The sequence below is a fragment of the Pyrgilauda ruficollis genome, unplaced genomic scaffold, assembly GCF_017590135.1.
Source record: "Pyrgilauda ruficollis isolate IOZ18807 unplaced genomic scaffold, ASM1759013v1 scaffold172, whole genome shotgun sequence".
NCBI classification, from domain to species: domain Eukaryota; kingdom Metazoa; phylum Chordata; class Aves; order Passeriformes; family Passeridae; genus Pyrgilauda; species Pyrgilauda ruficollis.
The window spans coordinates 305,205-331,914 of record NW_024516098.1 but is presented as its reverse complement, the minus strand read 5'-3'; the positions used below and the strand labels follow the sequence as shown (position 1 = coordinate 331,914).

General features: G+C 45.2%; 1 protein-coding gene across 9 annotated transcripts in view; it reads right to left on the bottom strand.

Moving 5' to 3' along the window:
- AGAP1 (ArfGAP with GTPase domain, ankyrin repeat and PH domain 1) overlaps positions 1 to 26,710 on the bottom strand; it is a 309,204-nt gene that overhangs the window by 95,773 nt on the left and 186,721 nt on the right. For 7 of the 9 annotated variants that reach the window (XM_041464142.1, XM_041464145.1, XM_041464147.1 and 4 more), the window contains 2 exons: positions 18,248 to 18,416; positions 5,219 to 5,380 (listed from right to left, as the gene is read on the bottom strand). In XM_041464142.1, the coding sequence (XP_041320076.1) occupies positions 5,219 to 5,380; positions 18,248 to 18,416 (331 nt within the window). The remainder of the gene's footprint in view (positions 1 to 5,218; positions 5,381 to 18,247; positions 18,417 to 26,710) is intronic. The other 2 variants (XM_041464148.1, XM_041464150.1) reach the window with 1 other exon arrangement.

Below are 26,710 nucleotides of genomic sequence, written 5' to 3'. Positions count from 1 at the left end.
TCCCTCTGGAAATATTTTGCCAAAGGCAATTTGTGGATCACAAAGAGGTATGAAAAGTAGAAGAATGTTCCCTTTCCTGTCCTGTGTAAGATAATGTAAACTATGTGCACATATTATGCATGGTGAATTTTATTATATTAAGTAGTAAGAACTACAGAAAATCCCAGAGTAGCTCTAAAGCAGCTAGGAAAAAAAAAAACAAAAAGGAGAAAATAAATCTATATTTGCTTTTCAGTCACAATTTCCATATTTAAAAAGGAGGAAAAAGCTCTTCCGACCTAAACCATCTGTATACACTGGCCAAAAACAATTCCAAAATTCTGTAAATCTATTTGAAATGATATAATTGATCCTGGTCAAGAACTTGCCTATGGAATTACAACAGCTCTAAATGGTATTTTCTGATGTCAGCTTGAACCATTTCCTTTCCCAAGGCAGAGCAGAAGGTTCCATCATTTAATCATTCCCAGCACTTAGGATCAGACAAGTAAGGCAAGTTGCAAGGTCTGCATTAATATCAACACTCCAGCGACCTCTCACACCCCATGGCACAGTGAGAACTCAATTTTACATTAATAAACCCTAACACCAAACTGGTAGAAACTCAGAAGACACCAGGTATTACAACTCCCATAAATTACAGCCGAGCTCAAATGGCCCGTACGAGCAATTGTACAGTGATAAAGCCTAAGTGGATGATATTTAAACAGATATTTGATTTACTGCAGAATTTTACATCGTGCTGGAATTCAAATGACAATTTACAAGTCCAGAGACCAGAAATCCCTGTCCCATGCAAAGTGCTGCTTGCAGTGCTCTGTCAGAAGAGCTGAATGCTGAATCCTTCCCACTGATGGGCTCAGGGCACAGAAGCCAAATGATAAAACAGAACACTGAAAAAGAGAATGAACCAAGCTGCTGCTTCATCCCCAGGTAGGAAATGACATCCTTGGTCTCCTCAGAGTGATGGCTCACAAATCTCACTTCTGCAAGGCAGCTGCCTGTGGGTCCTGGCACCACAAAAACTTCTGCTGCCAAACTGGGGGTCTGTCTGTCAGGCTCTTCAGAGATGCACAAATTGTGAAGACTGGAGAGCAGACGGACCCATCTCTTTAGGGACATTAGCACCACTAAAATCATGGAATTGGAAAAGCCCTCCAAGACCATTGAGTCCAACCTGTCACTGTCCCCAGCCCACAGCACTGAGTGCCACCTCCAGGAGATCCGTGGACACCTCCAGGGATGGGCATTCCAAACCTCCCTGGGCAGCTCCAATCCCTGAGCACCCTTTCCTTGGGGAAATTCCTGCTGCTGTCCACCCTGAACTCCCCTGGCCCAGCCTGGGGCCATTCCCTCTCCTCCTGTCCCTGTTCCTTGGAGCACAGCCCGACCCCCCTGGCTGTCCCCTCCTGTCAGGAAAATTTCCTCATTGAAAGGGGGGGTCAGGCACTGGCACAGGATGACCAGGGAAAGGGTGGAACACTTCCATCATCCCTGGAAGTGTTAAAAAAATGTTTGGATTTGGCACTTAGGAACAGGGATTAGTGGTGGGCTTGACAGTGCTGGGTTAAGGGTTGGACTTCATGATATTTGAGGGCTTTTCCAACTGTAAAAATGTTGTGATTTTATGCAAATAACAGCTGGATTTACAGAGGAGGAATTGTGGGATGCACAATCCAGAGCAGAACTTTAACACTCAAACAGGTCACAAATGGCTCCTCTGAGACCAGAAATCCTCCTGTTCCCCAGCAAAGAGCAACTACAGATAATTCTGGGCGAAAAAAGAAAAAAAAAAAACAAAACCCAAAACACCAAGGAGGAGATTTATCAGAGGAAAAAAACATTGCAGGCTTCCAGTGGGATCCAGGAAAACCTCTGGGCCAATAGCTGGAGCAGCAGTAATTGTTCCAAATCTATCAATAAAGCTGAGCTGCTCCTTCATTGACTGCAAACACCAATTTCTTTCATGGGGGATTATAAGTTGATGTTCATGGTCTCTCTACCACCATTAGGGTGATAAACAGTTGAAACTACATCAGGATCTGACACACAGATCAATTCTGGGTCCATAAAGAATCTACACAAGAGGTTCCTGGACAGGGATTTACTGCCCCCAGTTTTTATTCTCTCTCGCTGCTAAAATTACTTCTGTCAAGCACTTACAAGAGTACGGAGGAGAAGGGGGGGGGGGGGGGGAAAAAGAGGAAAAAAGGCAAAAAGAATTAATTTTTCATGTGCTGCTGGAACAGCCTTTTGAAATTTCGGGAGTTTTTAAGGCAAATATGTTCCTGCATTGGAAATGATGCTGAACAGCAGGTGGGACTGAGCTAAATAGTGAGCCAGCAGCACGAGCTGCTCACTATCCAGCACGCAGCAATTTGAAACACCAAACTAAGCTGTCGAGATTTTCTCCCAGGGCAGGCACAGGCTTCATGTTACCAGCGCCAAATTATATTAGACATTTAATTTTAAACCTCAGGTACTTAAATGTAAAACCTTACAACAGTAATAGTCATAAAGCAGTGGGGCATTCCATTTCAGAGAATGGATTTTTCTATTTTTCCCCTTTAATTTAACCAGCACCTCCTGTTTTGTGGCTCTGCCCACTACAAAGTAATTTATCTAATTAGGAGATGTTCACAGCTGCTTGAAAGACAGAAGCCCCAGGAAACCAAAGGTCTGGTTTGGAAGACTTTGAAAAGTTCTCTGGAGCCACACAAAGTATTAATTTAATGTGAAAAAAAGGTGCAGAGAAAAATTGAATCCCAATATGTTATTTTGTCTACAATAAAACCACGTGACAATAAGCAGGCATATTCTCCAGTACATTGGCATTTGAATTCCAAAAGATGCTTAGCTTCTTGCCATACCTGCTGCTTTCACAGTATTAGCTTTTTATGACTAAAATTCAAAAATCTTTTAATGGAGAAAAAACCCCCAGAAATTAAAAAGGGGTTTTCATGCGTCAACTTGCCAACATAAAGGACACATCTCTGAGCTTACCCAAAGATGATACACTCAGAGCAATCAATTATTCTTGAGGTTTTGTAGTTTTAGTGCAATACTTCTGAGTCTGCTGACCCTCAGTTGTCTATAACTCATTTTTAATCCAGTTTTCCCTCCATATTTATAAAAAAACAACCCCGCAAATTTATTTTTTTTAAACATTAGAACCTCTGCAAGAAATTATTTGAGGTAGGCTTCTTCACAAGTACCCAGCAGTCACCTGTAATTTCAAAATAAGGATTTCATAGGTAATTCTGGCTGTCGTCTCTTTTGAGCCAGAAGTAATCCCACATGAATGTCAAGTCAGAAACAGGTACTGCACATATGGGGGACTGCACAGCTGGGGTGGGAGAAAAGGTTCCCTTTGCCAGGAATTGCAAACCAGCTCAGGATCAGCAGCAGGAGCAAAAGGCAAGTCCAGCAAACCCAGCACTTTGAGGTCAAGGGGATGGCAAAGGCAGGAATTCAGGGGATATTCCTACTTTTTAAGATTCTATTTCCACGCCACTTGTAGGAGTTCGCTGAATTTTGGAGGTTTTCCTCCCCTGCAGCCTCATTTGGGACATGTGGCATGGGGATGGCACCTGCTCACCTGGCTGCAGGTGTGTCAGGGCGCACAGGACTGCAGCCGACAGCTCCTGCTTTCCCCCTACAGCCAGCACTCAGCACTCTTCATCTTGCCTTAGAAAAGCTAGAGGATAAAAGGCACAAAAAAGCCCAAACTTTGTTCTGACCTTTCAGAAGGGAGGGGGAGCTGGGGTGGATTAAAATGACCAAGCAGTTCAGGAAAAAGAGGCAGAAAATGTATGATTTTAAGTGGGAAACCAGCACAGCCTCCATGCAGGGCAATGCTGCCTCCCCTAAAAGCTTAACCAGGAGTGGGTGAGCTGGGTGGACACAGAGGAGAACAGGGCTGAAGCTTTTGTTTCACTGTGCTGCCTCACAACATCCCTGCCTTCCTGCAAGGCTCACTCAGAAAATTCTTAGGCAACATCTGGGCCATTTCAATGCAAATTCTCCTGAAGGTGCTGCCTCCATGTTTACAGCTCCAGGAAAAGGTCTCTGCTTTGCTAAGTGTGTATTTGATAGTTAATGCCACTCTGAAACACGGTGATCATGATTCTAAACCCTCTGTTCTCCTAAGGTGGCACTAAAAACCTGTCCAGAGATGCTCTCAGGGCTATACTCAAATTCAGACCTTCTACAGAGATATATGTGGGACACATGAAATAGTTCCCATATTCCCCTAACTGTTCCCATTTTAGGGGCAGCCATCAGAAACAGCATTCCTCCCCTTTTTCCTGACCTATTCACCATGGTCTGGTAGCAAACATCACATCTACCCTTTAAAAACAATTATTGCTACAACCTAATAATTCCTAAACAGCACCAGGAATAGTGTCTGCTCCTTTTAATGCTGCTAAATGCTCCACAGAGGAAACACTCAGACTGTGCCAGGAGCGTGCAGGCAATGGAGCAAGAGCACAGCAGAGAAAGGACACGCTGAGGAGAAGATCTGGAGGGTCATTTACTGCTAATATCCATCACACAGGGCAAGAAATCTGAGTATCAAGCAAACAACACACATTATGTGGCTGCTCCATGTCTGGGAGTGTCCAGGGCCAGGCTGGACAGGGCTTGGAGCAACCTGGAATACTGAAAGGGGTCCCTGCCCATGACAGGGGAAGATGGGCTTGAAGGTCCCTTCCAACCCAGACCATTCTGGGATCCTATGATTATGTACCTGAAATTAAAATTAAGCAGTACTGCAACTACATGAGCTCTTCATTTTGAAAAAACAATCACAGAATTCTCTCAGGCTGCTCCAAGTCCCATCCAGCCTGGCCTTGGACACTTCCAGGGCAGCCACAGCTTCTCTAGGCAACCTCTGCAGGGCTTCACCATCCTCTCAGGGAAGGATTTCTCCCTAATATCCAAGCTAAACTTCCTCTCTTTCAGTTTAAAGCCATTCCCCCTTGCCCTGTCACTCCGCGCCCGCATAAAAAAAGTCAGTGTTAAAACTTAATCCATCCCCTTTCTTCTAATTCCAATTTTCCCCTCAGACTCTGCCAGCTCAGCACCCAACACCACAACGGGGTGGGCACCATTTCATTTCCCCTTTTTTTCCCCTTTTGAAAAAAAAAAACCAAGAGCACCAAAGTCCCCCTTCACCCCAAGGCACGTGACCCCCCCAGAGCTCCAGGTTTCTTACCACTGCTAATGCCAGAGTTGGCAATGACTGTGGCCTCGCTCCACTGATCGGCACTGGAGACCGAGTAGGAGCGCTGGTGCATACCGTCCGGGCGGCTGTTGAAGGACACCAGACTGATCCCACTGGCCATCTGAGACACAGATGTGCTAGTAGTCACGTTCCCTAGGCACAAAGGGAAAACAAATCGTGTCAATAGAGAGCACAGAAGGGGTTTCGTGTCAGGATGGATGTGGGGGGGTGGTCTGAATGAGCAGAAATAAGGGGTTACTTCACCCACACAACGACCTGCCCTGAAGGGCCAGAGCTGACGGTCCTGAGACCAGCTCAAATCCAGCTAAGAAGACAAAAAAGCCAAATTTTTCATGGTGTCACCTCATTCTGTTCATTCACCTTCTGGGAAACGTGGTCTTCCACCACTCTGCTACTAGGCACACTCTCTGGAGCTCCTCTGCTTATTAGACTGGACACAGAAAACCAATTTCATTGTATTTGCTGGGAAACGTCCTGATGAAGGCAGGAATGATGCATCCATGTTCTCAGAAGACTAATTTATTACTTTATGATACTATATTATATTAAAGAATACTATACTATAGTAAAGAATACAGAAAGGATACTTACAGAAGGCTAAAAAGATAACAATGAAAACTCCTGACTCTCTCCAGAGCCCTGACACAGCCTGGCCCTGATTGGCCATTGAGTGAAAACAACTCACAGCAGAATCCAGTGAAACAATCACCCGTGGGTGAACAATCTCCAAACACATTCCAAAGGAGCACAACACAGGAGAAGCAAATGAGATAAGAATTGTTTTCCTTTTCTCAGAGGCTCCTCAGCTTCCCAGGAAAAAAATCCTGGGCGAAGGGATTTTTTCAGAGAATGTGGATGCGACATCAATTTATTCCTAAAAGGCACTAAGCCAACTCCAAGAGAGTTTAAACAATACATCTCTAAATAACACCTGACACAGGTATGTCCCCCAAGAACACACTGATGGGGAGCAAAGGACTGCCAGCATTGAGAGACCAAGGGGGGAAAAAAAAACTTTCTTGGACATTTAATCTTAAAACAACGTCGTGACACAAAGCAGACATTGGACTGACTGCAAGTATCATTCCTGGGGCTGGTCCCAGGAATGTGACACAAAAGGGGACACACAAAGAACAGCCTTTACCCAGTAAACACTTCTGGATTTTCACAATCACTGAGGCCTAGGACATTAAAATGCTGGTAGCTGTGTGCAAGGGGGAGTCACAGGGACAGGTTTCCCACCATAAAACAAGTGGGATCTGGCTGAATACACTTTAGAGCAGAAACAATTAAAACCTTTCCAGAAACTCAGGTTTCTAATGGTCTTACTTACAACTTGCTATGGGCCAAAACCTGCTCCAGGGTTTTGGGTTCTGAGCACATTTTACTCCATTCCTAGCAACAGGCCTTGCATATCATAAAGCCACAAAGAATTTACAGTGCCAGTTTCATTCCTCGTGGCAGGCTCTCTAAAGGTGCCCCACAGGTCCTCTCTGGATTGAAGAACACTCTTAAAAAACACATGCAAAGGGAAAGGAACAGACGCAGTGTTATAACGCACCCTCACACTTTGCATTTCCATTGCACCTTCTACTGATGAGTTCAGAAAAATTAATGAATTAATTTTCAATGCTCCTGTGAGGTTGTTAATTATCTGCTATCATTTCCCCCATTTTTCAGAGGTTAAATGACCCAGGGCCACAAAGGAAGATTGTGGCAGACTTGAAAATAAAACCCAGATCTCCTGACTCCCAGTTCTATCATTATGTCTTTTCCCAGAGCAGCCTTTGGGAAGACAGCAGAGCTTAGTGAACTACTTTGTGTTTATTAGAGTTGGCATAATTGTCCCTTTCTCTCCTCCCCTTTCCCAAGACAAAATCTCCTCTTTAGTCCTTAACACAGATCCATCACAGTATCTGTGTCTTCAATGTACTTACTCAGCCCCCTAGAACTTCTGCCTGGCAATCCCTGCTTTGCAGACATGAAATATATAGACAGAAAAACTCATTTGTCTCATTATGCAAAGACTAAGGTGGGTTTTGGAACCGTGTTGGGACCTCCCAAGGCATGAGACTACAGAGCAGAGGACTAAATTATCATTCAGTATTTGAAAACCACAACAGAAAATGAAAACATGAGCTGATCAAAATTGCATTTTGCACTACCTTAAAAGAAATCTCTCCTTCCAAATCAGCTTCCGTGATGCTCGCTTTGAAATCCCCTTTTCCTCTGCTTTTCACAATCCGGAAAAACTATGAATATTAATAAATTGTTTGGATGATCCTCCAAATTAAAGGGAATGGCTGATGTGAGTGACAAGAGTTTGAGACCGAGCGGGTTCTACAAACTTGAGATTTAGGCCAGCACAGACACAACACAAGCATTGATATTTTTACACTGACATCTTCTACCTAGCCCACAAGCTTTTGAACACGAGCATCCCATCACCATCTAACCATGATGCAAAACCAACACCTTGAGAAGAGACCATCATCAAGGTTTCTGTGTCGTCGTGTCAGCGCCAAAAGCTCTCCTCTCGCCTTAATGCCATCTGAGGAGCTCCAACCCCTCGCTGTGACATGAACCTGTTGAGATGTGACTTGTTCTGGGAACCAAAAGCAGAATTTTTCTTCCACTGCACCTCTCTCAAAGGTATGGGCTGCTAGCACAAAACAGGTGCCAAGTGCATTCATATGACACTTTGCTGAACTGTGATGAACCCAGCCCAGCTCCCTCCTTCCTGCTGCCACAGCCTGGTAACCTTTATCCTGCAACTTCTATGATAGTATTTATTCAGGATTAAATCCCACTTTGTCCAGGTGCTGCAAGGTGTGTATTTTCATGACATATCATACCATCAAGCCAGCATCCATGAGCAAACATCGGAAGGGCCAGACTATAGAAAATAGTGTGCCTTTCCTTTCCTGTTCCCCTCCTTGGTATGTTCATGTTCAGCTCTAGCACAAACTTGTTACTTAGAAGCTCCTTTTAAAATCATTATTTCCCAATCCAGCACTAATTTTCCACTTCTCAGTGCAACTGTAGGGCATGAATCCCACACTAGGCACTAAAGCTGCCACCCCAAAACAAGGACTGCTGCTCTTGCCAGAGCTTCTCCAACAGTCCCACAGTTCTTCACATCTACAATGGGCAAACCCCAAACCAGACACGGCAAAAGTCCTTTAATTTTCCTCAGGGATAAAGCCTGGACAGCAGAAACCACCTCAGCCTTTCAGCAGGCAAGCAGGAGACAGTGAAGAGGAGGAGGCCAGCAGCATCAGTGAAAATGCTGAAGATGTCCCTACCCATGGCAGGGGGGTTGGACCAGATGAGGTTTAAGGGTCCTTCCAGCCCAAACCACTCTGTGGTTCCCTGAACAGCAAAGCCTGTATGCTGGGTCAGGCACGTGAAGCCTTTACATCCTGCACCTCTTGTCGCCCCAGCCAAGGACAGATTCCCATCACCACACCGACCCCAAGCTCCTGCTCTGCTACCTGTGCCACGCTGGAGCTGTGAAAGAGTTGTCGCTTCAAATGCATCCTGCATGCATCAGCTGGTTGCTTAAGTTGATTAGCAGGGGGCAGTTAAATTACTATGCTAATCCATGTATTCTCAGCACTGTTTCCTTGATATGGATATGTGTATATGCTTACTGGGAAGCCTTGATTAGTTCAAGCTTCAATGTGTCAAAGGCTCCAGATTCTTTCCAAAGAATAATTTTAGCTGTACTCACATCCCTAAAGTGTGGGAGCTGATTTGAAAAGGTACTTACCTCTACCATATGCTATTTTTCTTTAAACAATTTGCATTTCAAAGGGAATATGGCATTTATATTTGAATGAATATCAGTATGTTGCCAGAACTTGTCTCAAATGAGCAAAAAAAAAGATGCTGGTCTCCTATTGAACAAAAATGTTTTCATCTACCAAAGGAGCATCAAAGAAAGAGTTCCTCTTTCTAGCTCTAGACAGCTTTATTAAAACTATCTTTTCTGATGTTATAAAACACCCCGTTACGGCCGCGCTTACAAAACGTTCAAACAATTAAGCCCCACAAAACCCATCCAAATTAAGATTCAAGGTAATTTCCAGGTTCGGCCACTGCTCAGCAGACGAGCCCCTAAGAAAAGTGAGCGTGCTCACACGAAATCCCATTTAAATACCCATTTATTCAGTGTCAAACATTGCAAAGAGCATGTGGAATTAAGCCAAGGAGTGTGGAGAAGCTGAGGGAAACACACATGGGGGCAGAAGGAGAACAAGGGAGTCACTCTGGCTCCTCACACACAGCCCTTCAGATTTCCAAAACAACTGAGCAGAAATGCAAGCCTTAGAAATGAAATTAAAATAACCAGGATTCATACAAACACAGGACTGGACAAGATGTGAACAGTGTGTGTCGAGTAGGTAAAAGCCAAAAGGTAAATGGTCCATTGTAAAAATGGTATTAAAATACGCAATGAAGGTTAATATGAATGCTGGCTTACTTATATGCAGTGACTTTTCCAACAAAAAATAAAGCACTCATGGTTTTGGTCATGTTTGCTCCTGTAATGGACCAGTATGAGGGACAGCATGTCTGCAATCCCTCTTTTGCTGGTTTTTAACTTAATAATCCAGTGAATCATCACAGGTTAGCAGAACAGACACATCAGTTCAAGCCTTCACCAACTACACCCCCCCTAATTACAAATGCAGAACGAATACAATTCACAACAGACCCTGAGAAGTGAGATACAAGTGACACAAACGATACTGGGCACAAATGATTTCCATTCCGCGCTGCAGACACATCTGTGATTCCCTCCAAACAAATCAGCTACCAGAAGTTACACTCACAAGTGCAACTAATACACTCCTGGATTTATGAGATGAGCAGCCAGAGCAGGAGTTGTGGAGCAGAACTGTATTTTTCCATGAAGCAGCAGCGTGTGAGACTCGCAGGGGGCTGCACAGAAAGACTGAATCAGATAAACTGCAGCCCTACTGCTCTGCTTTCACCATGTTTCATTTGTGCCAAGCTCCTCATGCTCATGACGAGTTTCTCTTCCAGAAAAAAAAAAAGAAAAAGAGAAGGAAATAAACCTCTTAAGGCCAGAGGGCTGCGCTCACCAGCTGTTAGAACTAATGAAAAATACATTAGAGTTGTGGGTCAGGAAATCCTGACTCTTGATATCAGAGGGTTAATTGTTTCAAATCATGTTGGGTCAATTTGTGTTGCAGGAATTCTGCCTATTCTTGAAATGCCCTCTAATTCAGCACCAGGCACTGTCAAGTAGGTTAGATTGGCTGTGGATGCCCCCTCCAAACCCACACTGCTCCCCTGAGTCTCTTCAGGGTGCAAAGGGAGAAGCCCCACTGCTGGCTGCAGAGAGATGGGAAGCATTCCCTTCCCATCCTCAGCTCTGCAGCACTCTCAGAATGAATTCCCAGAGTTGTGCAGAAGCTCTGCCAGTGGACAAACCTTTCCTGAGAAGTGTCTGACCATCCCAGCTGCGCTTTCTGCCTCTCCCTCACCTACAGATATGAACCTTGGGACCAGGAACATTTGGGGATGGCTCTCCTGGGTTCCATTAGTTTGCTGCCTCAGCATCCATCTTTTCCAGGTGCATCCTGCTTTCTGTGCCCACTCTGGAGATCATTGTGCACTGAAACCTAGGGCAACAGCTACCTACAGCTCCTTGCCTCTCCCACTGAGACAGCTGGGAAGGGAGGCATTGCTGAGGAGTCTGGCTGTGTTCTGAGGACACTGTGGGACCTGAAGAGCTCTAAATTTCATAGCCAGATTCTTCAGGGGGGTAAAACCCCCTTAAGTATTGCCATGGATTCTGTTTCATCCCAACAGCAGCCTGCAAGCAGCACAAAGTCCCTGCCCTGGCTTTATCAGGCACCTGAAATTACCTGAGGCTCCTCACACACAAAACAAGAAGGAGTGAGGGGCAGGGCTGGAAACAGATGATCTTTCAGCTCCCGTCCAACCCAAACCACTGTGACTCTGTGATAAACATCTTCCCAAACCACACTGGTTCCAGTGCTGCAACGCTCCCTCAACACGCTGACAATTGCTTTCAGCACCGCAAACTCACTCGTGAGTTTCACTTAAGTTTTAAGACTTCTTTCTTCCAGAAGCATTTACTTACTGAACAAAATTCCTAAGGATAAGCAGCTCTTCCTAGAGGAAGCCCTTCCATGTCCATCCCCGAACTGGGCTCGATCAGCAGCGCGCAGACCGAGCGGGGTCAATACTAATGAACAAACAAGGCAGTGCCAAGAAATATCCTGGCAGTGAAGGACGTGGTGCTGGGAGTATAACGAGGAAAGCTATTATTCTCAGAGCATGCCAAAGCAACACAGCAAGTGTGGAGGAAAATTAAGTCATCAGAGGAGACATCTCTTCTAAAAGAAAGTTAAACCCAAGATCTTCACCGCGGGCTTCTGCTCGAGATCCCCGACTATTTATTCTGCTGGGATCAAAGCCTGCTTTCCTTTCCTGGCAGGCAGATTATTATTATTTTTCTGTAGTTTTAACAAGTATCAGTAATAAATAAGATACGCTTGGCTTTCTGGGCAAGTCCTGATGGAGGTTACCTGCTTGTTCAGGGACTGCAGCTTTAAGACCCAGAGGTGAGAGTTTTGCTGGCAAAAACTCTGCTTTGTGTTGCTCTTGTTTGGCTGTGAATCCTGACAGGAACCGTGGATTTAACTTTGTGAAAAATACCAGCAGAGATCATTCCGAGGCAGGTACAGCAGAGCATGTGCAGGCCCTGAGGCAAAGGATGTAAAATGCCTCCTAATCCCTTCGACTGTCAGTGGAAATTATTAATAATGGAACTGGAGAGGGGGTGGCAGGTCCTACCTGCGCGCTGGATCCCGACTGCTGAGATGAACTGGGCTAACTTTGGGAGCTTCCCACGGGCTCCAGCCCTCCCCAAACCCTGCCAGAGCCTCCTGGGGTGGGGAGGGACCACTGCTGGCATTCACCGCCTCTCAGCAAACAGAACAAAGAAACTTTATTTTCGCAAAAGAGACAATAGATACCAATGCGAGATGACTTTTTTCCCTTTTTTTCCCCCCCCCTCTTTTTAATAGCTATTGCCACTGTAACAGCAGCTAAGTGAATGCATGTCTGCAGTGTGAGCAGTTTTGATAAACAGCCTCTGCGGGCCACACAACGGGGATAATGTATCCTTAAGTACTGCCAATGAGCTGCCATTCTGCACAGCCAATTACTTCTGTGCGTCTGTCACTCAAAGGAAAAATGACTGAGCCCATTAGATCAAACCTTTGTCACTGTTCCTAATGCACTCTTAGGCCTCATTAATCTGAGGGAGCAGCAACACAGCCGCCGGTGCCTCATTGCCTCCCCCACAACAGGCCCACGTGAATCTTCTCATCTCTCCCCCAAGTGCACCACGTTAATCAAGCTCTCCTTATTACCCCGGTCCCTGTCACGGCGGAGAGCGCTCTCTCTCTTAAATGCTCTCATTATGGTCCATCTTTAGAGCCGGCTGAGTGGAAAAAAAAAAAAAAAATTAAAAAAAAAAAAATAGAGGGGAAAAAAAAACAAACCCGAGCCAGAGAGAAAGAGAAGAGGAAAAAGCAAGTCCGATCACATTAATATTCATGACAATAATTAGTATTCTAGGTCACTGAATATTCATGCTATTAGTTTGGTTTTTTATGGGTTTGCTGGATGTCCTGATTGCTGGAGTGTGGAGGAAAACAGCATGGTTGGGACTTTAGATGTCAACGGCAGTTCAATACTCCAAACACATTTTGTGTTTTTTTTTTTTCCCTCCCTGTTTGGTAAATCAGCTTCAACCCTCCCGATGGCTTTAATACCTTAAAATCACTGGGGGGAAAGGCATGGACAGCCCTGCCGAGGTCTGAACATCCAACCAGTGTGTGCTGCGCCCTGTGACCGTCAAGACACCAGGATGTCATCGGGTGGACAGGGCAGATCTGGGATTTTATCCAGGATACGGCACCACGGAGCCATGAAATTCATCCAGAGGGAAACAGGCACCGACTGCAGGCTCCAGTCACCTGCCTGAAGCTCCACGACACATCCCTACCCTTTATCCACCTCGTCAGCATCAGGGGTTTGCCCACCTCGAGAAAGGATCCTCAGACGGCTCATTTTTCCTTTTTTTCCCCTGAAGAGAAAAATCTCAGCAAACTCATCTTTCTCAATATTTAACTAACGCAGTTATTTTATCCAATATTTATTTCATTATTGCTAATATGTGCCCTGCTCCTTTTCTCCCATTATTAAGGGATAGAGAGTACTAACAGTGAAAGTTTGTATTTCTCTAGTTCTGGAAAGGGCAAATCCTAGTCCAGAGGAAGCAGAGAAAATGACCTTGAGGGATCCCCCTCTAGTGGGATGAAAGGGAAATCTCGGATGCACTCGAAATTGGGCTTTTTTCATTTGAAACGAGCAAACTGCAAACTTCTCCTTCCTGCTGCTGCAGCTGTATATCACCGAACCAACAGCAAAGCCACGCAGATGGAAAATTGACTGGGGTGATTGATGACAAAAGTAAGTCCCAAACTTGCATTTGTGATCTGTGGCAAGCGCATGAAGCTCGCGCTGGAGCTGAAGCGCGGAAAGCGTTCCGCACCAAGTCACCTCACGTCCCTCGCCGACTGCAGAGCTAGTGACAGACAACTCCCAACAACCACACCAGGCCACCCTCAGCCACCTCCAAGCAGAGCAGATTCCAGAATTTAGGGCTCAGTCCAGCTTTTATTTGCAAAGGCACCCAAGATCCACAGGCTTTGGGAAAACTGCCCACGCTTCTGAGCTCTTGGCTCGGTAAGCATTGTCACTCATCACCAGATCATAACATCTGAATCCTCACAGTGACCCCCCCAATTAAAAAAGGTCATTACAAGATCTACAAGAACCACCAAGGATTTGATAGATGATCACAATTAATGGCAGACAGGAACCTCACAGTGATAAGAACGTGGAGCTGCCATTCCTGCAGCATCTGAAATGTCACAAGCAGTTAGCAGATAACAACCTTCAGCACACTTAACGATGGCCCTGGAACTAACACATTTTGGGATACTTCACATACTGTACAGTCACCATTTTAAGGGAATTTAATAGCACCAAATTATTTAAATGAAGTGTTAATCAGGAAACAATTTATCTCTACACCATAAGCTATTTTTAGTCGTGAACTTTCTACTTCAGTGGCTCTTGCTACAGCTCTGGCTTTGGGTTGTTTGGAGAGGAGAAGAAATAAATGACTCCTGGGAGAGATTTCAGGAATAAGTTCACCTTCAGGTCAAGCAGCTCAAATCCAACCCAATTCAGGAGTGAATGAAACCTGGACCCACTCCTGGCTCCAAAGCCAGGCTGAGCCAGCTCCTAAAGGGCAGAGGGACTTGGCCAGTGGGATGGACAGGACTGTGGGATGGACAGGACTCTGGGCCTGCTCCCAGCTCTCAGAGAAAGCTGGAACTGAGCAAGTCCTAGAATTACCCTTTTCTGAAGGACTTCCAACTGAGCTGCATCAACAGAATGATGCTCAGTGCCATGTAAATTTAATTTAAATTTCAGTTAATTCACCACTGTTTGTCAGCTTGGATTGAAAATACCACAGAAGTGACATAATTTTAGATTGAAGGGAATAAACATCCATTTCCCCAGCTCACAGATTCCTACCAAGCTAGCTTACAAGTGTGAGCACCTTCCCTGAAGCCACAGTTAACAACCTGTATTTGAAGTCTACACAACATAAATAACAACCCTGCATCTCTCTGTATTTTTTGGGAGAAGCTGCCACACAGAATCCCTTACACAATAAACCCCAAACTGCACCTCCAAGAACCCAAGAAGAGACCAGTTTTCAAATCAAAGTCAACCTTTTTCCAGGCAAGGTGCCTGGCTTTGTAACAGCAGGAGCAGCCCAACCCTCTACTCCTTTCCCTGCTTTCTGACAGAGCACAGAAAATATTCCTTTTTCCTGCTGCTGTTTCATTTCCAGTTTGTTCACTGTCCCACCATGACTGTGACAATGGACTCTGACTTGATGTTAAGGGAAAAGTGTTTTTTCCCAGCCCTTGTGCCAGTGGAAACCCAGCAAGGAAGAGTAATCCAGAGTTTTTTTAACTCATATATTTTCATAAAGGTGGTTTTTTTTGGTTTTTTTTTTTTTTTTTTACATCTCTGAAACAGAAACTCTCAAGGACTGGAACTGAGTTTGTGCCAAAGAACTGAGTTTGTCCTTCCCAAATTCCCAATATTGCCCTGATCAGCCTCATTCCCTCTATTCTGCTCACAGCACTGTTATGGGAAGCACCTTTTCTTGGGAAAGACCCTCCCACGTGGGAGGAAATTCAAGGTGTCTGATCCATCACTGAGGTCCAAAAAGGCTTCAGAGAGGGAAGGGGATGAGGAGAAGGAGGAGCTCGAGCTGCTCTGCTGCCTCACAGACCATGGTGGGATCAGAAGAGTGGTTGAATCACAAGACATTACACTCAGAGAAGACTATTTGCTGAAATATGAACTTAAGATATCAGTTACAGCAAATCAAGTAGGCATTTAATCCATTGATTTCTTGTCAAAGTTGGCATGGAAATCCATCCTTAAGAGGCATCTTCCAAGCAGTGCTTAAGTGTCAAATGAAAGCACCAACCAAGCCAAGCAGCATTTAACTTTTGGGGATGAGGCAATGTGAAGCAGAGAAAATATAGTGAATTTACAGGCCTAAAAATCAAAATAGAAAGTGCTGATTCTTCCTGTTTGGTCCAAACCTCTTCCACGTGGCAGAGCTGTGTACAAAAACCTCCCAGTGACAACCAGTAAGTGACAATTCAGCCCTGTGATCTATTTTAAGGCACCACACAGGCTCAAGACACCACTTTTCCCAGCAGTACCAAGTGAGGGGAAGCTCTGAGGCAGCAGCACAGCCTGCAAGGGATGATTTCCATGTGTTTTGAGCTGTGTGGCAGATAACTGCAGATATTCCAGGGGTCCTCCTGCCACTCCAGAACTCAGCCCCAAGTACCTACAGGTCTCCCACCCATCTCCTACTGTCCCTGACCACATCAGAGCTCAGATGAAGAAGGCAGGCACAGTTTGGGACAGTGACCTTCTTTTCTTTATTTTCTTTCTTTTTAGTAATTCTTAACTGATGAGTAGCTCCTTTTTATGTTTGCTTTTAAGCCAATAACAAGCAGCAGATGCTGACCAGACATCAACAACAGGAAAGTCTTTCAGTTTTTCTAAGCAAGAGGATGAAGAAGCCAAGAGGGAAGAGAGAAGCTCCAACTATTCCCACAGTGTTATTTGAAATCCACTATCTAAATTTCCTAGGATTTGGAATTTCTGGCATAACTGACTTGTGTGATCAAGCCTCAGGCTGGCCAGGACACACACACACAGTGAGAGATGCCTACTGCAAACTCTCAGGGAAAGTTTCCCTCTGACCTGGCAAACCAAGCAGATGCCAAAACACGTAAATTCCATGCTACAAACTTTAAATTCTTACATATTTCTAAATATGTTTCCAGAAACTTATTTTTCTGAAGCTATCAAGTAATTTTTGACTGTGTTCAAATGTGTTAAAAGCTGAAATCTCTTTATTTAAACATCTCCCCTGCAGTTTATTGACTCAGTCCAGCACTTTCATTCCCCAAATTAGGAAGTATATTGAAAACCAAAGCAGTCCCCACACCTAAACATCTAAATTATATAGTAAACTGGAAAAAACCAACCCAACCATGAATAATTTTCTCCTATGATCTCTGCCAGTGCCAGGTCAAAACTTGAGAAAGGGTTTGATGAAATCACGGCTCCAGATTACTCAGGTCCCAGCCTGGGATCTCCAGGAGTGTCTGCTCAGTGGCACCACTTTAAAAACCCACCTCAAACAGTACCATTCAGAGTTGGAAGGAAAAAAAACTTCTCAGTTTTCTCCTAATAAAGGGGAATGTCTCAAAAAAGCAGGAAATTACACCTTGGCTTGAAGGATGGGGGGTTGGAATTAGATGTTATTTAAGGTCCCTTCCAACCCAAACCAGCCTGATTCTATGAAGCATGAGACAGATAATTATTATTATCCAAGAGAAGACACCTGAATATCCAGGAATCCCAGGGTTGCTCATCCCAGTGGGTTTTGCACAGGGACAGGAGTGTGGGGATGGTTTTGCTGGCACATGCAGGAGGTGTGTATGTTATCCATAAATGCAAAAGGCACTTGGCACTTTATGGATGTCATCCCAAACATGCTGACAGAACTTCCACTAGACCATTATGAGTTTTGTACAAGCTGTGCATTTTACAAGATAAATTGTCTCAAATGTTTTCCCTTAATGCCATTTTTTAAAATCCACTTAGCTGTATGGACAAGTGCTTCAGCAAACAATAAACATCTTTGTTTAGAGCTCAGAAGGAGCTATAAACCACTTCCACCAATAAATTAAAAAGCTTTCCACAGAAGAATTGTGCTGTTAGATGAATGCATAATACTGACTTTCCAAAAGTGTAAAGAAGGGCTGTGGATCTCACCAGGAAGCCATAAAAAGCCCTTTCAGATCATACAGCATTTGCTTTTCCTAAGAATTAGATAAGAGATGGTAGATTCCTCCCATATGTTAATGCTTGTGAAATTACAAAGGGCTTTGGCAAGTACAGGGTAACAAATACACAAAGACAGACACTGAAGGCTACCCAGAAACTCAGAATGTCTCGTGGGGAACCGATCAGCAGTTAGGGCTTAAAAACTTCCACATCAGTGTGTTTGTAAATCCCAGAATGGTTTGGATTGGAAAGAATCCTAAAGTTCAACTAATTCTACTCCCTACCACAGGCAGGGAGACCTTCCACAATACCAGGTTGCTCCGAGCACCACCAGCCTGCCCAGGAACCCCTCCAGTTATGGAGAGATATCCATCCCTACCCCAGCTGTTCATGGTACTTCCCTACAAACACTGGGAATGCAGATTTTCTCCCATTTTTTCCCCTAGCAAGGTGCTCCCTTACCTGAATTTGGCGAGATGTGTAAACTGCTCATGTCTTTGGAGAGGCCGTTGGTTTTGGGGCTGGAGATGGGGGCACAGGCTGATGTGGCTCGGGGTGGCCTCTTCCCTGGGACCTTCACAGTGGTTCTCAGCAAGTCGATCTCTTTTCCGTGAACGTTCTGCATGTAGTCCTGCAGAGAGAGAGGGCAAAACCCCAAAACACAACATCAGACAGGAAGTTCTGTAAGAATGAACAGAATTAACAAAGCTGCTTTCACAAGGCTTTGGCCCTACATCCTCTGCCAGCACCCACCATATGGTTTTCCCATTCCTTCCATGTTCCTGATAATCCCTTCCACACTTCTCACCATTAACCCCAAAAGTCTGGAGCTTTCTCACGGATCCTCCAACTTCCAGCTGGATAAGAGCTGATTCACAACACAGCCACGTGTGGGAATTCACCAGCCAAAGGTCCCAAACATGAGGAGAAGACCAGGCTGAGTGCCCCTCCTGAGCACATTCACTTGTGTCTCCTCTCTGCCAGTGTTTCATGCCCTCATCTCTTTCTCCCTCAAATTTGGCTGGAATGGGTCAGCAGGCACCAAAATTACAAAAGGGCACCAGCAGGGAAGGTTTCAGTCATTTCAACATTGTTTCCTTAGAATACGACCCTTCCTGCACCTACACAAAACATCATCAAAGGGGAAAAAAATAATGCAAATTACATCTGATTAGAGCAAACACTGGGAGGCAGAAGTGGAAAAGGCTTTTGCCAATTCTTGCTTGGAGAGCCCACAAAGGGGAAACAAACTAAAGCAAATGGACATGGGTATTTTTATCAGAGGGCAAATTGATCCTGGGATACACCAGCACAGCTATGTCCAGCAGAGATGGTGAATGTTAAAGCCAGCACACAAGACACCAGAGTTCTCATCTCCTGGTACACTGGGCTGTGAGCACTCACATTCCAGAAAAAAATAATTGAAACTGGAAAAACTATGAGAACATGAAAAGGAACAAAAGAGACACTCTCTTAAAAAGGACATGCAAGAGGGGCAGCACAGGAGAGTAAAATCAGGGGTGAAAAGGGGCAAGAGCACTGCACAAAAAGATATCTGGGCTGCCCAGAGAAGCTGCGGCTGCCCCTGGATGCTTGGGAGTCTCCAAGACCAGGCTGGACATTGGGACTTGGAGCAACCTGAGACAGTGGAAGGTGTCCCTGCCCATTGCAAGGGATGGAATGAGAAGAGCTTTGAGGTCCCTTCCAACCCAAACCAGTCCAGGACTCTGGGATTAAGGGAAAAACAGCGATTTGAGGTGGGTGGGAGAAGATCTAGGCTCCTACTTCACAAGAGATTTCCTGAATTTACCCAAAATCTGTACCCTGCTGCCACAATCCAGGCAGCTGATTGCTCCCTCATCAAGATTCTTTCACCTTTGGCAGTTCCTACAACACAAATTATTTATTCTGCTCAAAACCCATCAAAAATCTGGACCAGCAATAATTTCTTCCTAGTTAACAGAAATCAGTGATAAAACCCTTAAACTAAGCCATCACGGTAGTTTACTTTTCCCAAGCTGAGAATTATTAACAGGAAAAGGTGGGGTCTGAACAATTAGTGGGGAGAGGACACAGAGCTCTGCTGCCAAGAGAAAAACAAAGGCAATCCACTCAGGAAAATTCCTTTACTAGGTGCTAGAGAACAAACACCTTTCATCCATAAATCATGAGCTTGGCAGAACTTTCTTGTTCAGGTGTCACTTCTTCACAAATTAAAATACAATAAACAGAAGATAATTGAGCATCTATTGCTTGTGGGCTGTAAAGTGAGGTTTAATCAGAGAGTGACTAAACCTCAGCACGTGCTCTTTTCCAATAGTTTTATTTAATGTACAACCAACTTCAGCTGGAGAAGGGGGTTTTGGATCCAGCTCAGACGAAGACTGGGTGTGATTTCCCAACTTGAGGTGTGGCAGGGTGTTGTTAAAGGTCTTTTAGCTGGGTGCAAACCAGGCTGAGGTGAGCCACAAAACCACTTGAGGGAGCGTTGGCAAACACAAAACCGACGCGCGCTGCGGCCGCCGTCAGAGCGAAGCGCCCGAACGACAACAGATGCCGGGTAGGTATTAATGTCAGCTTAAATATTTATGGGGATATATCAAATGTAAATAATAAAGGCCCTTTCATCGTGGGCAGGGTGCACAGCGATAATCTGCGGGTCTCCCCGAGGAGGGGAGGGCAAGGACAGCGTTCCCAGCCCCGTCAGATCCCCGCTCGCTCGGGGAATGAAAGTTCAAACTACAAAATGACGCCGGGGCTTCAGAAGCGCAATGGAGGGTTTGATCAGATTAGAACAGATGAGGGTCTTGCTGTCATCTGGAATATGCTGTGTTAAAGAGAAGACAGCAAACTGGATTTTGATATGCAAATGGTACAGGGATAACTCCCCAAGATGTTAGTTGTAGAAAATGCTGATCCGAGAAAAAAAGGGGAAAAAAACCCTTTAACAAGGCATGAGGGTAATTCAAAGCCAAGTACTTTTAAACAGCACTTAACAAGTCCCTAGAGCCCACTCAACAGTGGGCCACCCCAGACGTGCCATCTTCTGCCCCTCAACAGCTTGAAAAACTAGTAATTGCGAATCCATTTGCATTTTTCTTCTCAACTTGTCCACGTTCATCATTCGGCAAGGCAGGGGGAAAAAAATAATAAGAAAAATAAAAATTAAAGCCAGCAGCAAAGCAGAGGGACCCCTCCCCAAACATGTGGCACGGAGGAGATGCGGGCGCCCCGATCCCCCACACCCTGCGCTCGCACCTCCACGTCGCTTGTTTTTTACATTTCACTCCTAATTATGTTGCATCTATTGCCATACACTTAATTAGCTGCATTAATGTGATTTCTTTTCACATAGTCAAGCAATTAAGAGCTATGATTGAGTTTCATTCAATTAGCCTCAACAAACATGCTAATTGATGTCCCAGATGCAAATGAGGTGCAGTGAGAGAAACCTGCTAGCAATTGAGAGTTGTGGCAGGGGGACCCGGGGCTCGCAGCAGCACGGCTTAACACGGCTCCCCCTCCTCCCAGGGCAGGGGGGACACCAGCCATGTCCCAGAGAGATCCCTACAGGACTGAATCCAGGAATTACAGGACTGAATCCAATGGGTCTGTGGTTCTGGCGGCTGGGGGAATGTTCCGCTGGTCCCGGGATCCAAGGGCTACCCAAGGTCTCCATCCCGGCTCCGTTGGAGCTGCTGAGACACCAGGCAGGCCATGGCCTGCAGTCAGCACTAAGTGGCAGCTCCATCTTAGTCAGAGCTGGGCGACGCTGCCTCGGCATCCATCAATCCATAATCCCCCAAAACGCGCTCCCCGCGTCGATTCTCATCCCTTTTCCTCCCCGGGTTACCGCTCCGCTACGGCGCCACCGAGGTGTTAATTTGACTACTCAAGGCCATTGACCATTATCTACAGGACTAAATAAACTGTTAAAATATCAGGGGAAAATCAAAAAAGCTGCATTGACTGAAGATGACGCCAAATATCACTTGACAGCCCCACAAAATGAATTGCCTTGAGTAAGAAAGGAACGATGCGCCACGACACAGAATAATGTAAAGTAAAATTACTTTAGTTCTGCTCTTAATACAGCAGCTCTCTGTTTACAACAGCAGAAATTAATTTAACCAATTAACTGAGCAGGAGCCTTTCAGACATGCAAATTGAGCAAACGGGTATGATCATGTTTTCTAAACAGACCTATCCAAAAGTGACACCCCCGTTTTGGGGGGCTCTTTGGATTTTGAATGCCAGCAGTTGTTGAATTTACAGCTACACGTCACAATGATTTCAAAGAGACTCCACCAAGGGCCACAAGCTGAACCCAGGCCATGTGTGGCTCCAGCTTGATGCCTATATCCAAGCTGGCCCTGAGCACTTCCAGGGATGGAGCAGCCACAGCTTCTCTGGGCAAGGGCCTCCCCACCCTCACAGGGAGGAATTCCTTCCCAATATCCAACCTGAATCTACCCTCCTTCAGCTTAAAGCCATTCCCCCTTGTCCTTGTGCTCTAGAGCCATCCTAAGTTAAAGACATGTCTTAGATTATCAAAAGCATGGATATAAAAAACATTACGGAGTTTGAGGGTTTTCAAATAACACAAGGGTGGTGGAGAGGGAGAAAGCCTTCACAGGGGTTATAGTTTCACCGTGGGCAAAGGGGTTTCCAAGCTCACATTGAAACCACTCACCTCGGGACAAGCCACGTGTCACAACACTAAAATCTAAAATAATATCTGCTCCTTCCTAGAGTCTCCCCGTGTTTCTTCCATCTGTCCCACTGCCACCCTCTTCCAATGCACCACATATGAAACGAGAGACTCTCCAAGAGCAGTGACTTTCCAAGGCTATAATGGTACACAGGTATGAATAGCACACTTTTTTGTCCTTTTCAGCTATTCCAATCTCTCAAAAGCCTGTTTTTCCATCACTAGGAACAGGTCCAGGCTAAGAATCCTCCCCAGTTCTGTGCCTGGTTTCCACTGAGAGATGATGAGCTTCTAACCTGTCCCTGGTAGTGTCCAAGGGCCAGGTTGGATGGGGCTGTGAACAGCCTGGGATAGCGGAAGACATGGCAGGGAGGTGGAACAAGATGAGCTTCAAGGTCCCTTCCAACCCAAACTGTTCTGTGATTCTGTAAAAAACACCTTCATTTTGCTTTCCCCCACTGTTCAATCAGACATAACACTCCTAAGGCTCCACTTACTGAGGTTAAAATAATGTTTCCTGATCTGAGGCGTAATAAAAATTATTATGGAAAAGGAAGTTTATGGTTGCACCTCTGGATGACATTTTAAAGACTGTGTGCAGCGTATTTTTTGAAAGACAATTCCAATTTTGTGAGCTGACCTACTGGAGGCACAAAACCTATTGTTCACCCTCAGCAACAACCAAATCCTCTTCCCCCCAAACCAAGAGCAGCCCGGGAAATTGGATGGAGCCCTGACTTTTGTGCCTCTCCGTGGCAGTCAGACATTTTTATTGCAAAACGCCGTCTAGAAAAGATGCAAAACAAAATTGCTAAACTGCAAAAAGAAGAAAAGGAGGGAGGGGGGAGAAGAAGAAAAAAACAAAAGGCCCCCTTCCCTTTGCTTATTGAGTTCAAAGGCATAACATGCAGCACCCTGCAGCAAATGGGAAGCTACACTAATTTTAAAGCCATAAAATGCTATAAAGTGCCCTGCGGGGCAGGACTACACTGGAGCTAGTTGCACCTAAATAAGCCATGGTTCATTTACTTCGCAGCTTAGCCTAATGTAATCATCAGCAGATTCCTAGCCTAGAGTTGTAACAGGCACGGAGCCGCTGCCGCCGAGGCGACACTCCCAGCCATGGAGGGGCCGCCGCCACATCGCCGTTGATTAGAAAATTTTTCAGTTTTGACAAGCCCTTAATGAACATAAATCGCTCCTTGATTGGTTTCCGTGTGGGGCCACGGGCACACCTAAGAAGAAACAACAACAAAAAAAAAAACCCCACAAGTCTCCCCAAGTCCTCGGCCTCACCGCTTTTCCCAGGAAGGGCCTGAGCCGCGGACGGATCGTCGGGATATGAGCCACAGTGGAATATATTCATCAAATGGTCCTCGGGAATTAGCTGTCCCCCCTCTCGCATATAAACATGGCCATAATATCATTCAGCTTCATAATACACAGTTAATCTGAAGGAAAGGCATGAAATGTTATTTTCTGAGGAGAACAGAGGAATGGGAACGCGTTCTGGAAAACACTGATCACCCTAAAGCGCTCTGTCCTGACAAAAGGAAGGCCGTCATGAATCTGTTTGCTTCATGTTGGGAATTAAGAACATTACATTTCAGTAATAAAAAGCACTGGCTGTATCTATAGCGTGGTGTTAATCAGCTCCATCAGTGTTGCAGGAGCAGGGGAGGAAGTCAGGGCAAGACTTGGAACACAACAGCAACAAAATGTTGGTCCTTCTGCAAATGGATCCCTTATCTGAATAAAATTTTAAGAAAACTCTTCCCCTTGCACTTCACTTCTCATTCAGCCTTTGTAACAAGAGCTGCTGTAAAAGACAAACCAGAGTTTTACCATCCTGAGTAATTTATGAAGCATTTATACCCACAGCAGTTAGCTCGGCTGGACAGGAAGCTCTAATTTTATAAACCCCCCTGATTAATTATTAGCTTGGCTTTTGCCTTTTAAATTGCAACTCATTCTGATCCTCAGAATTTCCCTTGACTTTCTGAAGAAGGAGCAGGCAGATTTGACACTGAAATGTGTGTTTGCTCCAGCCTGCGCAGCTCTGCCGAAGCACAATTGTGTTTGCCACACTACTGAGTGTTGACTCCCTCGAGGGCACAGAGGCCTGGACAGATCCTTGTGGGTCACTTGCCACCCAGGATGTTCTGTGCTTCTGTGATATTCAGTTTTATATCTTTCTCCCAAATTTATCTTCACTCCATTACATCTTTCAGAATAAGACAATAAAGAAGTTTTCCAATAAGCTCAAAAGTGACTGAGTGATCTGTACAGCTACAGCACTTTATAAAAATCAAAAATTACTATACTCATATTTAACTGTTCCTATCATTAATTTTCTTCTAACCAATGTTTTAGGCATGCCAATGGATGCAATAGTAACTACAATAAAGCTTTGGATCAATCTTCATCAATACTCAAGCTGCAGGATATGTTTTGATCACTGCTCTCTCAGGAGGGAGAGCCACACCACACGTGAAAAGTAACACAGAATCCCAGAATGGTTTGGGTTGGAACAGACCTTAAAGCCCACCCTGTTCTACCCCCCTGCCATGGACAGGAACCTTCCACTACCCCACGTTGCTCCAAACCCTCTCCAGCCTGGCCTTGAGTACTTCTAGGGTCCTTTTGTCAGTCCAAGTCTCTCTTTACCCAAGGCTGATTTGAGGATTACTTGTTGACAGGAAATGCCAGTTAAAAGGCCCTTCAGAGCCAGCCAATATCCAGCTTTACATTCCTTCAGAGCAAAAACAGGGGAAAAAATGGACATACACGATAATATATGAGCATGAATATTTTTATTAAAGCAACACAAACAATACACTTCAGAGCTATTGAACTGCCTGAGGTAACAGAACCTGGAAATAAGGCTGAGCTGCAATGATGGCCGTGGGGGATATTCCTAATGGGAAGAGCAGCACCAGGCTCTGGGGGCTGACTGGCCACACAGGACAGCACACTGCTTTCAAGGATGAGGGCAGATGGGATCCTGCATTTGCAAGCAGGCTTTCTGTTTCCAAATAGTTCAGGAAAATCACAAGAGCTGGTAGCAAAAATTTCAACTGCAGCTCTGAGAGAAATGCCGGGACTGAGAAAAGTGCATGGAGCTACAACACTTCCAGATACCAACAGAGAGGACATTCTCTGAAGCCTCCTGCTTTTCATCATCTGCTTTTTTCTGGAGGAAATGGCCAAGCAGAGAAAGCTCAAACAACACCTCAAGCCTTAAAGGAATTTTACAGTGTTTGTAGGGTCTTCCAAGAGAACGTGTCATATAATGTATTGCTGAAGCTTTTCTGCCAAGTTTAGCCTAGTGTTGGATCTGACTCCTTATCAGGCTGAAATGTTGCCTTTATAAAAAAAAAAAAAAATCCAATATATTTGAGGATAGAACAACACTGCTAATGCTTACATGGGCTGCTGAGCCAGCCAGCACTGTATTTAAGGGAGAATTTGGAACTGTGGCTACTGTCAGATGAATTGAGCAAACCAGGTGAATCCACACATCCCTCATGGAGGTAAGGCTGGATTTCCCCCCCCGCTCATGTTTACAATCCCCAGGTCATCACACTAGACCAGTGAAGATGAAGGTTAAAGGCTGCAGCCAGCAAACACCAACCTTGCTGTGTAGATACATGGGGTTTGTGTACCCAATGTGTTGGAGATGGGCATCACACCTTCCTTCTCATGTATTTAAGAAGCCCTTCTTCCCCCACAAGGTGCCCCAGCACTGAGCCTTTATTTGAAATTAAATCTAAACCAAACTAAACATAAAAGGGGAAAACTGCCCTTACCAAAAAATAGCTGTTTTCAGCCTTTTCCCCCCTTTCCTTCTTTTCATAACCGAGGCGCAGCAACGGTGAAGATACAAGAGCAGAGAAGGGACATCCACAGCTAAAGCTTTGTCACGTGCTGACCTGTGGCACGCTGGCACCCTGTGGCAGGCAGCCAGTGGTGAGACATCAGCTATTCATCAGGAGAAGGCTCAGATAAAGCAGTGCTGCCCAGCAGGTATGCTGGTGAATGCATTCCGGGAGCATCCCGCCATTAAAAAGCCAGGAGATGCATCGGCAAATTCCCCCGGGGCCCTTTGGGGAGGCTGACAGGGAATTTGCCGGCCAGAATTTTAGTGATCCACTCCACGGCTCTGCTCCAGAAGCCCAAGATGAATAGGGAGCTCTGGTGAACTTTGAAGCCTG